We start from the raw sequence: 16,024 nt of genomic DNA, 5'->3' as shown, positions 1-16,024 counted from the left end.
ACCTGGGAACCAGGAACTCCTGAGCTATAGTCCCAGCACTCTCATCCATTTCCTCTATGGGCAAGTCAGTTAGCAGTTGTGCCTCAGTTTCCCCTTCTGCAAAATGTGACAAACATAGGGTTATAATGAGAATAATGAATTAACATTTGAAAGCACTTTGGACATGAAAGGTGCGAAGTATTATAATGAGTGTTATCTCAGGTCATGTCCCTAGTTGTTGTTTTGCACCATGTGAGCAAGGAGGGCTTCCTCCTTCATTATCTCATATCTTTGTTCATAGTCTTATATTTCTCTGAATGGAACTGGATAGAACATATGGATATAGATGGCTACCTGAAATTGGTACCTTAAACTTCGTTCTGTGGAACTGTAGGAGCCAATAATCAAATCAAATATATATGGAAAATCAGTACCTCCATTATGTGAATAGGACTGCTCTCTCATTCAGTGGGGGTGGAGGTGGGGGCGGGGAGGTGCACTGCCATTTCAGTGATACTTCCCAGCAGGAAGCCTAAGCTGACGATGCAGTGTAGGATGGAGAAAATTCAGCTCCCATTCAAAAGCCTTGGAAGTCAGAAAGTTTCTAAGTTCTTGTCAGGGACGTTAAATACAATTAAAAAAAATTTTTTTTGGCTAATATAAGATTCTCTCCACTCTACTTTGTGTCATGTGTTCAAGACAGCACCTTCCTGTTTAATTTAAAATCATATTTCAGACACCACATTTTGTACAGTGTTTCATGTAATGAGATGTAGAGATTACACTGCTTTTATATCACACCAGGGTCTCCTTTGTTTTAGAACTTAAAATGCCCTCATCATTTCATTGCTCAGAGCTCTGTAGCATATTATCACTGAAGGGGTGACTGCAGAAGTGAAGAAACAGATTGATAAGAGCCCAAAGAGTACCCAGAAGTCACCTACTACAGGACAAGCCCAACAAAGAAAATAACAGAACACCACTAGCTGTCGCCTTCAGACCCCAACTAAAACCTCTCCAGCGCATCATCAAAGATTTACAACCTATCCTGAAAAATGATCTCTCTCTCTCACTCTCACAGATCTTGGGTGACAGACCAGTCCTCACTTACAGACAGCCCCACAACCTGAAACAAATACTCTCCAGCAACCACACACCACACACTAACCCAGGAACCTATCCTTCCAACAAAGCCCGATGCCAACTCTGTCCACATATGTATTCAAGTGACACCATCATAGGACCTAATCACATTAGCCACGCCATCAGGGCCATCATGGGCTCTACCAATGTGATATATGCCATCATATGCCAGCAATGCCCCTCTGCCAGGTACATTGGCCAAACCAGACAGTCTCTACGCAAAAGAATAAATGGACACATATCTGACATCAGGAATTATATCCTTCAAAAACGGTTAGGAGAACACTTCAACCTCTCTGGCCACTCAGTAAAAAATTTGACCTAAAGTCCTAGTGTAGACCAGGGCTAAGTAAGCGCGTAGTCAGTGCTGCACTGCCTCTGTTAGTGTACTTCATTTACAGGAACAGTTTATTAAACCTGCTGCAAGAGGCAGACAAACATTCTTCACCCTGCCTTCCGCCTGCAGCCAGCTAGCTATAGCATTTACCATTTAGCTGTAGGGTTCCACCAGTGGAATGGGCTCCCCCTAAGCAGGAGGGGCACTGTGTATTGCCAGAAAGACAAGCACTAGGGGGAAGGAACAGGCATATTGTGGGAAGAGGGAATCTGTCCAGAAGTCAGCAGAGAGGGAAATAGGCAGATGGGTAGTCAAGGAGGAAATAATATTCATCACTGAAACAACCAGCCAAAGGGCCTTCTACATTTTCTCAGTGTAAATTTCATGAAGTTGTTTTCACTGACATGATACTGTTTGCTATTTTTTCAAAGGGCTGTGCAGCGTTAGAGCCACCTGACTCCTGTTAAAGTCAATAGGTTACACTCCACACATTCTCTGCTAATATAGAGGTGGGGGTCCAAATTCCTCTCTCTGTATTAGGGACCAAATTGTGCTAATTTTCACCCAGGCAAATAGATTAAAGTCAGACTGCTGATTTAGGTGACTAACCTTAGATCTTGTCTACATGGGGAAATTTATTGGTAGGATAATCTCATTGGAACAAGATTTCCCTATGTAGACGACTTTAGACTCCCAAGCTGGAAACTTTTCACTATAAACTCTATGTTCTTCAGTTTCCTTCTCTGTAAAACTGGAGAAACATTTACCTACTTCACGGGAGTAATCCCCCACAAAATCCTACCTTCCTACCTCAGGATTGGTGTGGGGGTGAACGGGGTTCGACAGTGAAGTATGATGAACCGTATGCTCTGGCAGGTCTTACCAAGCCAAGAAGGTGTCAAGCTAACCTCCAGGGTAGTAGGAAGTCCGACGGTACCTCTATTACTCTAGGGCAACCCGGCCTAAGCGGAGGCGGTACCACAGTTACAGGACACAAGGTCTGGCACCCCGAATGCACTGCTGAAAAATTCTTCTACCAAACAAGCCACATGAGTAATGTTAGGCTTTTTGAATTCACAACTTTAAAGCAATATGAGATCTTAGGATAAAAAACTATCAAAGGGCAGAGTATAAGGTTAAACACACCATATCCATATAAAGTATGAATAGTAAGCAGGCTTCAGGGCAGAGAGACACAAAGATCAGCATGAAGAGCAATTTTGTTCAGTTAGGGCTTGATCTTGAAAGGTGCTCAGGGCCTGCATCTCCCTCTACTACGTGGGAATTTAGGGCACTTGACACTTTGCACAAGGTGCTTGGCAGAATCAGGCCCTTATATATTGTACCAGTGTTTTGGAGAAGGGACTGTCTAGTAATATGATATCATTCACTCATCATATAATCACAATTAAAAAGAACAACTCAATACAGTTCTGGGACATATAAATACTGACATCAATAATGTCAGAGGCAATTATTGTAACACTAGTGTGGGACTTTATTGGGAATATTGCCCACAATGTTTTATATAAATGGAGACTAGGCAGTAGCTAGCACCTAGAATGATACAGAGACTCAAAGGTTTTAGCTGTAATCCCAGTGGAATAGAGAAACTAGGGCTGTATTCTTTGGGAAAGGGGAAATGAAAAGAAGACTTCAGTGAACCATAGATTTCTGAAAGGACTGGAATATTGAGACTGGGTTACTTTCTCCTTTCAGTTGCAGTGGTGTAAATCTAGTGCAACTACATTGACTTCCATGGTGTTACTCCAGATTTACACTACAATTACATTACAATTGACAACAGATATTCACCTGCTATCATATAGAGCTATTGGATTTAAGGATTATCTAATTATTTTTCTGTCCTCCCATCATGGGAGTAGCTGTGCACCTCCCAGGCTTTACTGAATTTATCCTTACTGCAGCCCTTGAGACAGGAAAATTATTTTTACCCCCACTGTACACATGGGGAAATGGAGGCACAGAGAAGTGAAATGACTTACATAAAGCCACACAGGAAGTCTGTGGGAGAGCCAGGAATTAAAAACAGTTTTTCTGAGTCTCACTCTAGTGGCTGAAACAGAAGACTATCTCATCTCTCTTAACCTTCTCTCCAATAGCAGGACAAGAACAAGGACTTAAAGTGTTGGGGTCTGTCCGCCCATGCCAGTGTACATCAGGAGTAGCTCTGCTGAAGTCAGTGATGTTACACTAGTGTCAAACTATCGTTAAGGGAGGGGGGAATTGGGGCCTAGAACTGATGGAACGTAGGCAGGATTTCTTCACAAAGAATGTATCTTATGTATGGAATAGGGGCCTGATTTTTCAAAAGAACATCGTCCCCATTTAGGCATTGAAATAAAATGGTCAGATTTTCAGAAGAGCTCAGCATCCAGCAGATGCAACTGAGAGCAAAATCTGTCCATAAACTAGCAAGGTCATCAGTGGATGCAATAAGCATGCCTAGCTTTAAAAAGAGAGAGAAGTATTTGGATGAAAAAGAAAAAAAAAAAGCTTGTGAGCTGTGGCTGCTAAGTCAGCATTAGGAAATGGATATAGACAGGCTTCCTTCCTTCCCTGAAATGTCCTGTATTCTAATAATTTTACCATTTGGTGAATTGGTTTTGGAAGGAGCTGCTGTTGCTGATGACCTGGCAGCAGTTCCTGGCTCTGAGCAGTCAGTCAGGAGGAGGAGGCCTGGGTGGAGGCAAGCCCTTGGCTGCTATGGATTTTGTTCCAGAAGGATCATATGCCGTATCCATATTTGAGCAATGCAGTCTCTCCTCTAAATCCAGAGTGCAGGGCTTGCATGATTCACTAACTAGCCCAACCCTCTTTAGGGTAACACTGCACTTACAGCATCTGAGGAGGCACCAAGCATTTCAGATGTTGCTTGGATTTCTCCCTTCCATTTTTTGGGGGGGGGGTTAAACCTGCATTCATCCCCCAAATCAAGATATCTGCTCCTTGATTATAGGGAGCGTCATTAGATTGACACAGAAATAATGCACGTTCACTGCGGGGGGACGGGAGGAAGAGGGTACTGGCCTTCCCAGCATTCTGGAGCAGGGTTGGTGGTCGTGCAGGCCTCTCCAGCATTCTGAGCAGTACCATGCTCCCAGTATTGCAGAGTATTAAAGCTGAGGTAGAGCTCTGTGGAAATCAGTTTAATAAGAATACCTTTAGGGAGTTTGTCAGAAATGCCTATGGGATTTAGAATCATAGAATATCAGGGTTGGAAGGGACCCCAGAAGGTCATCTAGTCCAACCCCCTGCTCAAAGCAGGACCAATTCCCAGTTAAATCATCCCAGCCAGGGCTTTGTCAAGCCTGACCTTAAAAACCTCTAAGGAAGGAGATTCTACCACCTCCCTAGGTAACGCATTCCAGTGTTTCACCACCCTCTTAGTGAAAAAGTTTTTCCTAATATCCAATCTAAACCTCCCCCACTGCAACTTGAGACCATTACTCCTCGTTTTTTTGGGGGGGGTTAAACCTGCATTCATCCCCCAAATCAAGATATCTGCTCCTTGATTATAGGGAGCGTCATGGAGCACATGTCCTATTGACTCAAGGGGAACTTGTGCTCCTAAATCCTTTAGGAGCTGTTGGAAATCTCCCCTATAACCCTTTATTTTTCAGGGGGGGTGGGACGATGTTTTGTTTTCCAATGCCTTGAATTTTGTTGCTCTCTTTCCCTGGCTAAGACACTCTGCTTTAGAATCTCTGAATTTCTAAAGGCAGCAAAGCCATGAAAAGATTGAAGAAAGGAAGCCATCACTCATCAAAAACTTCCTATTTTATTTCAGAGACTTCCTGCCCCGTGGATCAGGCATTGTCACCAGACGCCCACTGGTCCTGCAGCTGGTAAACTCTACAACAGGTATGTGAGCCATCTCCACTCCCATCCTAACCCAGCACATAGCACAAAGGAATAAAGTGAGGTACAACCTTCCCTCTCTGCAGACACCAACATTTTCTGTATTGCTATATCCCAGACAGAAAAAATATTCATTGCCAACCTCTAATAAATTTTATGGCTGATCTATAGGAATATAATCAGAGTATACTGAAAATCTTACACACTTTGTGTGGTTCTCACTCTGTTTCCCGATGGACAGATGTTCACATCACAAAACCCACCACCACAGTTGACACAAAATTGGCAAACTTGTTGACAATCTGAGAAGAACCCAAGGACTGAATGGGACATGGAGATGAACTCCCTGCTCACTCCTAGAAGAGGCCCCTCCAATTTGGGATAAAAGTTAATTGGCAGAACCTTGCCATGCTATCCCTGCTCTGTGGGAAAGAGAAGACAACAGTCCACAAGGCTGTCAATTTGGCACTTTTTGCCAGCACTAAACTCACTAGGAGCCAGGTTTTGATACTTGTACTCAGCATGAGTTCTGCTTTATTCTGAGAGCAGTCCCACTGAAATCAGTGGTACTACTCAATGTGAGAAAGCAACTTGGAATACGTTCCCATAAAAACAGTACTTTCATTTCAGTCTATTTAAAATCTAGGCTGCATTAAATGTTCAGGAGCAAAGTGCTTCTCATCAGCTTGTGCTGAATTTATTAGGTGGCTTCACCAAGATCCTCCTGACTTTCCCTTGACTGCAGAGCTATGATTTACTGAATGGATGAGACCTAGATAAGACTGGAGGACCCTAGCAGTCAGCTTTCCATAGGATTAGTAACTATAGTAGAACCTCAGAGTTAGGAACACCTCAGGAATGGAGGTTGTTCATAATTCTGAAATGTTTGTAGCTCTGAACAAAACATTATGGTTGTTCTTTCAAAAGTTTACAACTGAACATTAACTTAATACAGCTTTGAAACTTTATGATGCAAAAGAAAAAGACATTCTTAATTTAAATGAAACAAGCACAGAAACAGTTTCCTTACCTTGTTGAATATTTACATTTAACACAGTACTGTACATGCTTTTTAAAAATTTTTTTTTTGGTGAGGGGGGGAGACTCCGCTGCTGTCTGATTGCGTATGTCCCGTTCCAAATGAGGTGTGTGGTTGACTGGTCAGTTTGTAACTCTGGTGTTCGTAACTCTGAGGTTCTACTGTAATGTAATTTAAATGTGTTGAGAACTAAGCATCAGAGTGTCAGTTACAGAAAAAGAAATGACATTTGGGCTTAGTTATTTACATCAGGAGCATATTAGCTAAAACTGTCTCTTCTGCTATACCTAAGACAGGCATAGTGGGAACTGAAGTTTCACCGTGAAGATACAAGGAGAGTCTTTTCGGCCAGTAACTTAGGGCCAGACCCTGCCAATGTTAGCTGTGCAGAATTCTCATTGAAATCAGTGGGATTGCTGGGTGTAGCTCAATGGTAGAATTGAGTTCTTAGTGCTTGAGAGTGTGGGACACTTATCCCAGCCTGTGTTTCTCAGATCTGTAAAGCAGCAGTTCTACTCCTCAGGTAATGGTAAGCAGAAAGTTGGTCCTCTCACCACTAGAGGATGACACCATTATTTACCCCAACGCTCTAACAAAGTGCTAGACACTGATCACACAACACTAAACACTGTGTTCCACTGCAGTGTGTGCATGGTGTTTATCCCTGCAGACAGGTGTATATTTAGCTGCCTTGGTTTCAACAGAGGAAGACCTGAATCATTAATTGGATATCAAGGGGAGGACTCTACCCCTCCTGGGACATGAACTGAGGATCAGCAGCTCTCTGGCTTGAGCTGAAGGGGATTCCCTCAGCTTTTGGTAGTGATAGGAGTACCTTAGTTACCTCCTCTTTGCTAGCCTCCTGGCACTAGAGGTTGAGACCTTTGCCACAGCTTATCCCTTTTGACGGTTTCCTCAGTCCAGCAAGGACACACTATAAGTTTCCAGTGTTGTTTGACTAGAATTTGGAGAGTTTCTACACTGCAAAGGGAAGAAGTTCACCGACTTCGAAGAAATACGTCTGGAGATCGAGGCTGAGACAGACAGGGTTACTGGCTCCAACAAGGGAATTTCCCCTGTCCCCATCAACCTCCGGGTCTACTCTCCCCATGGTAAGTACTGTACAACATCCAAGACTGGAGTATTTGGGCAGGGAGGGAGCAGAATGGTGGGGTTGACTTTGCACTCTGATGCTGCTCTGTCTTGGAGTGAAGGTAGTAAGAACAGAAATGGCTGCCGTGAGAGCTTGCAGACTCTTTGCTCGCAAATCTCCACAACAGGCTGGACCATGCGGGACCAATCTCCAGCCCTTTGACCACATTGTGACAACTCACTCAGCTTTCTGACAGTAGTACACTGTGTTGCCCCATGCGGGACCTAAGATCCAGACTCAAATGGGATCCTGCTGTGCCAGGTTTGTAGGGACTGGGATTGCTGTGGAGACAGCATGCTCAGCTCAGGGGAAAAAGAGCACCTTGCATGGCTCTCAAGTGATTCCCCCCCCCAGTTCACACAGGGGCGGCACTGATAGACTTCAAAGGGAGCCACATCCAGCACTCTATTGGTGGAAAGGAGAGATGCTATGATATAGGGGAATGGGGTGTGGCTTTTGAAATGGGATTAGATTAGCTCCCTGTCCAGAAAAAATAAAGATTACAAAATCCTTAGTGGTCATTCAAAGACCTTATAGTTGATGAGATTTTCTTCTTTATGCATCCGATGAAGTGAGCTGTAGCTCACGAAAGCTTATGCTCAAATAAATTGGTTAGTCTCTAAGGTGCCACAAGTACTCCTTTTCTTTCTTCTTGATTGAGATACTAAATAATTCTGTAAGCCTAAATGGCTGCTGGGAACTCTCCCTTCATAATCTGCCAGTGCTACTCCACAATTACCTCTGCTGGGTTTTCTTTTAACATTTAAATGAGCTGTTCTCAGACTATGATCAGGAGATGTATGGTGTTCAGAACAGAGATGGTGAAGGTATCTTCATGTGCTCCATAGAATGAAAAGGTTGAAGAATCACTGATTTAAAGACAGAGTCTCTTGGTGCCTGTGCTCCAGTTCCTTACCTGTTACATCCTGCCCCTAATCTTAATGGGCCCAGTCCCATAGCCCTTATTCAGGCAAAACTCCTGTCATAGATATTTGGACATTTACCTGAGAAAGGATTGCAGGATACAGCCCTATAGTTGGTTAATCATCTTGTGCTTGGCTTTTTCTCAACATCACTTACCTGACTAACTGCTACTGCAGCAATGAATTGCCACTTCCAAATGAAGCTCAAGGGGTTGTTCAGATTTAAAAGCTGATAGGAAATCTGGCATCATGTCACACCATTGTCTTTTTTTAAGCAGAATCCCCCACCAAAATCAATGGCATAATATAATATGGGCCCTATTCCTGTATATATGAACCTATGAGCATTGTTTACTGCCACACAAAAGGGAGATGGAGTGAATGGCTCACTGAAAGTCAGCCCTCTCTCACTGTATCTCTGTCTTTCTTCCCCCAACACCTCTTTTCTGCACCAAAGATGGGGAGATGCTGCAGAAGTTTCTTGTAGTATATGCACTGTTTGGCCCTTGAGCAGGAATGACTCATGGTGTGTAGACATCAGCCATACTGAAAGGAGGGTCTCCCACTTTACACTGAGATGCCTTGGCAGCAGGAGACTGAAGAGACTAGGATGTGGCAAATAAAAGCCTTTCAGAAGTTGTTGCATAATAGAGATTAATACACAGCAAAATATTTGGATTGATAAATCTTTTGTCCCTGTCTGGTGTCTTCCAACCAGGGATCTCAAAGCTCCTTAAACTGCAAAACAACTGAGAAAGATTGGTCAATGTTATTAGCCCTATTTTACAGATAGGGAACTAAGGCTCTGAGATGAGAAATGAGTTGCCCAGGGTCACACAGTCAGTGGCAGAAACAGGAGTAGAATTTGGAAGTCCTGTGTCCCACTCCCCTGCTCTAACCATTAGACACAAGATAGGAATATTGCCCAGTCTTCTGGCTCCCAGTCCCCTGCTCTAACTACTAGACCTCATAGCTACTACTTCTCTATTAATATGATTATTATTATTAATAATACCTAGCCCTGATAATTCACTTTGCATCATCAGTAGCACACAGCACTTTACAAAGGAGGTCAGTGTCATCATCCTTATTTTATAAATGGGAAAACTGAGGTAGAAAGAGATGAAGTGACTTGCCCAAGGTCAGAGCAGGCCAATGGCAGAGTTGGGAACAGAACCTATAGAATTCTGAGTCCCAGTCCACTGCTCTCTCCACTAACAAAAAGGAACTATCTTTTTTTACTTTTTTTCTGGGATGCATGAGACTCTGGGTGCTGCTAGCTGAGTTACATGTATATATCTATCATGCCTATCCGTGCAGTAGGTAACCACTTTTAAATTTACGGATCCCTCTCATAAACACAACAAGGTACCCTAATTAGGACCCTCACTCTCCTCCTTTTCCTTGTCTAGTCCTGAGTCTGACACTTGTGGACCTACCAGGGATGACAAAAGTCCCAGTGGGGGACCAGCCACTTGACATTGAGTTCCAGATCCGGGAAATGCTCATGCAGTTCGTCACCAAAGAGAACTGCCTCATCCTGGCTGTATCCCCAGCCAACTCTGATCTCGCCAACTCTGATGCCCTCAAGATTGCAAAGGAGGTTGACCCCCAAGGTAAATCCAGCCTCTGTTTTTGTTTTAGCATGGCACTTCTGGCACTAGATCTGGTTCTCCCTTGTCCCTGGATACGAGTAATGGTGTATGCCAAAGACGTGTTACCCTGCTCAAGAAACAGTCTTCCCAACACACATAGCTCTTGCCCAGTTCACACAACCCCCTGAGACAGTGGTGTTCTCAACCCATGTACCCTCCAATCAGCAAGGCAGTGGCATGCTCAACACACAAAGACTCCTGTGGAAGTACCCTGTCCTGTGGAAGTACCTATTGAGGTTGCTTCAACATGGGTTGTTGTCCTAGAACAGGGATCAGCAACCTTCGGCATGCAGCCCATCAGGGTAATCTGCTGGCGGGCTGCGAGAGATTTTGTTTACATTGATCATCCACAGGCACGCCTCCCTCTTCTCCCCGCCACAGTTCCCATTGGCTGGGAACAGCGACCCACGGCCATGGGGGGCCATGCCTACGGACAGTCAATGTAAACAAAATATCTCACGGCCCACCAGTGGATTACCCTGATGGGCTGCGTACTGAAGGTTGCTGACCCCTGTTCTAGAAGTTCCTGGTTCTCCCTCCAGTGAGGAAAAAGGCTTCTCACCTTCAGTCACCCAACTTCTCCCTAAAGGGGATAGAGCTGTTGGTTAGAGCCATCTGCACTAAGCCCCCTCTCTGCTGTAGTCCAGAATGGGGGTATCTGAGAATCAGCCTTCCCTCTCTCCTCTCCTACCACACTGGTATGCTCCAGTCCCCTCTCCCCCAAACCCTGGGCTGGAAGTCCCATGTGCTGAGTTCAAGAGCCCTTGTGGAACCCAGTCAGGTAATTTGCAGTGCTTCCTCTGCCCAAATAGTTCACAGGAATTGTTGTTGGTTCAAGCTAACATGTCTGCTTGTGTCCCCAAGGCCAGCGCACCATTGGAGTCATCACTAAACTGGACCTCATGGATGAAGGAACCGATGCACGAGATGTGCTAGAAAACAAGTTACTTCCCCTTCGAAGAGGTATGGATCCTCTTTCCATTTCCTCCTCATTCTCCTCCCTTCTTTCCCTTCTGGTCCCATCCCCTTCCTCCAACATTCCCCAGAACCTGTGCCACAACAGTGTTCTCCTCTCTGATAGAATATCTGCCCCAAACCTGATGTTAAATCACTAGGCCCCTCAGTTCCAAGCTGGAAACAGAGGTCCCTCAGTTCCAAGAGAGAATAACCAACCTCCCTACCTCTTTGTAAGGGGAAATGGGCCATGCTCCTCTGCAGGGAATCCCTTCCCAAGAGTCTTTGTACCTCAGTATGCGGTCCTGGCAGCCAAAACCCAAAAGCAGAATCCTGTTCTCTGTGTTATATCTTTTTCTATGGAAGAAAAATTGTAGACATGGGAACCTGGGTCTCACCCCTCCTTCCCAGATATCAGAATCTGGGCTCTCTTTTTCTTTAACATTTATATTTAGGACTTTTGATTTTTTATTATAACTGGTCAACACAGATAAAACACCCCTGATAAAAAGAATTAAACTGGTGTTTATCCAATACCACTGGAGAAACACCGGAAATGGTTACTTGTATTGAAGGGCTGGTCTACAGGAAGCAGTATTATGTGTGACTTCTGAAGCACACCAATGCTGTGCATTAATTGGTCTGTGTAGACCCTGCTGGTGTGCACTAAAGGTTCCCTAGTGCACTTTAACATAGTGCTGTTTGAATGAGTAGTATGTTAAAGCGCACTAGGGAACATTATAAAGAGATTACTCATTACAGTATATATTACTGTATGTAGTATATATACTAATATATATAATAGACATTACTTATTTCCATATACACAAAGATAACACCTCTATTTTGGACACCTGCATAAAACTTAAAAGTTGCTAAAAATAAACCCTGAAAAACTAAATTAATAAACAAACAATAAAAACAGAAGCCTTATTTATACTGTGGTAGCCCAAAAGCAGTTGTTCTCAACCAGGGGTATGTGTACCCCTGTGGGTATGCAGAGGTCGTCCAGGGGGTACATCAACTCATCTAGATATTTGCCTAGTTTTACAACAGACTACATAAAAAGCACTAGTGAAGTCAGTACAAACTAAAATTTCATAATGACTTATTTATACTGCTCTATATACTATACACTGAAATGTAAGTACAATATTTATATTCCAATCAATTAATTTTATTCTATGGTAAAAATGAGAAAGTAAGCAATTTTTCAGTAATAGTGTGCTGTGACACTTTTGTATTTTTGTCTGATTTTGTAAGTAAGTAGTTTTTAAGTGAGGTGAAACTTGGAGGTATGCAAGACAAATCAGATTCCTCAAAGGGGTACAGTAGTCTGGAAAGGTTGAGAACCATTGCCCTAAAGGACACAATCAGATTGGGTAAGTGCTATACAAAGATAAAATAAATGACAGCTCCTGCCCCAAAAAGATTACAGATTAGAAGACAAGACATAACAGGTGGGTGAGAATAATAATTGAATTGCGGAGAGGACATGATAATAAATAAATGTAATGGGAGATTCACAAATCTTAGCTGGTTAGCAGTAGTGACTGCAGCTCTCCACCTGCCTTCTCTTTTCCTTCCCAGGTATCAGAGTCTAGTGGAAATTCCAGTTTAAATTTTTCAACTTGTTTCTTGGTTCCAGTTATCAGTGGGGTCTCCCTCTCCTTCCACTACCAGGAGTCCAAGTGCAGAATCACCCTTTTCGACTCCCCTTTACCCTCCCCTCCTAGTGTCATATCGCAGGCTCTCCATACCCTGGATTGTCTCCTGGCTGTGTCCAATGTTTCTGCACTTCCTCTGTGCTGCCATCTGACTTTTGGTCTTTTCACTGGTAGGTTACATCGGTGTGGTCAACAGAAGTCAGAAGGACATTGATGGCAAGAAGGACATTCAGGCTGCACTGGCTGCAGAGAGGAAGTTCTTTCTCTCCCACCCATCCTACAGACATATGGCTGAACGCATGGGTACCCCCTACCTGCAGAAAGTGTTGAACCAGGTAACGGAAGCTGGGCTCTGCAGCTGGGTACCACCAGGACAGAGAACAGACCCAAATGGGGCTGTCACCCAGGGTTACTTGGAGATAATAACAATACTAAACACTCCTAGAGCACTTGACAAACATGAATTAATGAATACTCACAATGGATCGATACATGATTACTGTCCCTGTTTTAATGCTGTGAAACTGAGGCACAGAACAGCTACATGATTGACCAAGGTCACAAAAGGAGAGAGTGTCAGTACAGGACCACTAAACGGTGTCTGACTCAAATACACTGAAATAATGAAAAACACTTTCCTCTGGGCTGAAAATCAAGTTCATGAACTAAAGACAAAAGGCCAAATTCTGTTCTCAGTAACATCAGTATAAATCCAGAGTAAGTAAACTGAAGTCAATGGCATTAGTCTGGATTTACACCAGTAGAATTCCTCCTGATTTACACCACTGTAAGTGAGAGCGGAACTTGGCCTACCATGTTTTTGGGGTTTTAGCTTCAAGAGATCATTGCATTTCCTGTAGTCTTATAATATTAATTAAAGTGATTTGGATGTTCAATTAAAAATGATGCCTATCAGAAAATTGTTTTATAAATTAATTTGGATAAGACTCTAATCTGGCTGGAGGGCTGCCTTCTCCTGGGACACATCGGATGGAGGAAACTATAAAAACCAAAACCTCAAATGTTAAGATTTAAGGGGACACCATCAACTTCCAAATTGCATTTGTCTGACAATTTTTTAATTGCTATAGTTCAATTACACCTAAGATCAGTAGAATTGAAAGAAGTTAGCAAAAGCGTATGTACTTTTCTCTATTTTTTCTGGTATATTTTTTGATATATTTGAAATTGTGAAAAAATGTTTTTAAAAAAAGCCTTTTCACCATAAGAATGAGACAGCATTGACTCCCCCTTCTGCCTCTAAGCCCCTACCAACTCAAAAAATAAAGAGAGAGAGAAATGAATACAAATCTTAAAGACTAAAAAAAAATCAAAACCAAAATCTCTCCCTCAAACAGTGTTTTGACCCCAAAAAGGGAAGAGTGTCAGAGACTCCATGAAGTCTTCGAGGGACTTTGCTATTGCTACTGATTTTGGTAGTTGGACTATAATGATGGGTAGCAGTATAAAACCCTAAGATACACAGATAGATGAAACACACTGTGTATTATCAGTAGAGCTGTAGGTGTGCCATGGGTGGAAAAATCTCATGCATACCATGATTTTTCTGTTTGTCTGTGTCTTTTTTTCCTGTCCGTGATTTTCCCAAACAGTGGGTCACCAGGCCCGGGGGAGGCCCACACTGGAGAGCAAGCCCAGTGGCTCCTATCCTGTGGTGCTGAACCCAGCTCCCTGCTCAGACCGTTGAGACCTGATGCACCGGGTCACAGTATCACTCATGTTTTGTCCTGTCCTGGCTGCCCTAACTCACCAGGCAGGATTAGGGTTGCAGTGCCTGGGTGGAACATGCTGTTGCAGATGGTCAGTGCCCATTAGGCAGGGTGAGGAGAGCAGGGGGAGAAAGCTCAGGGAGCAGTCACAGTAAATTTAGTAACCTGCAAACTTTACTACATTTACAAAAAGAACGAGGAGTACTTGTGGCACCTTAGAGACTAACAAATTTATTTGAACATAAGCTTTCGTGGGCTAAAACCCACTTAATTGGATGCATGCAGTGGAAAATACAGTAGGAAAATATATATATACACAGAGAACATGAAAAAATGGGTGTTGCCATACACACTATAACGAGAGTGATCAATTAAGGTGAGCTATTATCAGCCGGAGAAAAAGAGTAACCGGGGGGGGGGGGGGATAAGCATGGGGAAATGGCTTGACTTTGTGTAATGACCCATCCACTCCCAGTCTTTATTCGAGCCTAATTTAATGGTGTCCAGTTTGCAAATTAATTCCAATTCAGCAGTCTCTTGTTGGAGTCTGTTTTTACAGTGACTGCTCCCTGATTTTTTAATAAAACTGCAGTGACAAATCTGTAGCCCTAATCATCAGTTTCCCTGTTTTGCTGAGGATCAGTTGTACTTCCCAGCTCATGCATTAGCAATCTGATAATGTTGCTCTCAGATCCGCTTCTTCTCCCTTGCTGGAAAGACCCCTCAGGTACATGAGGAAAGGAGCAGACAAAATCCTATGCAATTTGTTTTAAAGGAATTAAATCAAACTCTGGATATTTACTCTGGACACTATTTAAACAGGATTGTCAAAAATTGGAATTTCTGGTGATTAGTCAGTTTTTTTTAAAATTCCAGTTGACCATATGATGTTGTAGTAGTGGCTTTCAAACCATTCACCATACACCCCATTTCCATCAAAGCAAATAGGCTCAGGTCCCCACATCCCTTGTGCTAGAGACGAACATCATAGATAGCTACTGTCAAGGGAATACTGGGATACAGTGATAAAGGCCTTTACCTTGGCATGTTCCAGTGAGGACGTGGGGGAAGAGGTTCCTGTGCGCAGAGTTTATCCGGGAGTGGAGAGACCAACTCAGACATGGGAAGGTGAGCTGCAAGTCAGGGGAACAGAGGCTCCAAGGGGGAAAAGTCCAGGGGCAGAGAATGACGAGCATGGGCTCAAGCGGGTTAGGCTGGAAGGACAGAATGGGGGAGGGGTGGCAGAGGCTCAAGGAGAACTAGGCTGGGGGCACAGAGGATGGGGGGCAAAGGCTCAAGGAGAACTAGGCTGGGAGCACAGAGGATGGGGGGCAGAGGCTCAAGGAGAACTCGGCTGGAGCGACAGAGGATGGGGGGCAGAGGCTCAAGGAGAACTAGGCTGGGGGCACAGAGGATGGGGGGCAGAGGCTCAAGGAGAACTAGGCTGGGGGCACAGAGGATGGGGGGCAGAGGCTCAAGGAGAACTAGGCTGGGGGCACAGAGGATGGGGGGCAGAGGCTCAAGGAGAACTAGGCTGGGGGCACAGGCTCAAGGAGAGCCAG

General features: G+C 43.8%; 1 protein-coding gene across 20 annotated transcripts in view; it reads left to right on the top strand.

Annotated features, from left to right (window-relative positions):
- DNM1 (dynamin 1) overlaps positions 1–16,024 on the top strand; it is a 103,980-nt gene that overhangs the window by 27,566 nt on the left and 60,390 nt on the right. For all 20 annotated transcript variants that reach the window (XR_014714332.1, XR_014714333.1, XR_014714334.1 and 17 more), the window contains exons 2-6: positions 5,271–5,344; positions 7,343–7,492; positions 9,869–10,072; positions 10,976–11,074; positions 12,907–13,067. Coding sequence is in view for 16 of the 20 variants with exons in the window: in XM_084650225.1 (XP_084506351.1) it covers positions 5,271–5,344; positions 7,343–7,492; positions 9,869–10,072; positions 10,976–11,074; positions 12,907–13,067 (688 nt within the window). In the remaining 4 variants the exon portion in view is untranslated. The remainder of the gene's footprint in view (positions 1–5,270; positions 5,345–7,342; positions 7,493–9,868; positions 10,073–10,975; positions 11,075–12,906; positions 13,068–16,024) is intronic.

This window comes from Lepidochelys olivacea (genome assembly GCF_965140295.1).
Source record: "Lepidochelys olivacea isolate rLepOli2 genome assembly, chromosome: 16".
NCBI lineage: Eukaryota > Metazoa > Chordata > Testudines > Cheloniidae > Lepidochelys > Lepidochelys olivacea.
Note: the sequence above shows the minus strand (reverse complement) of the source record. Positions and strands in the feature narration are given on the sequence as shown.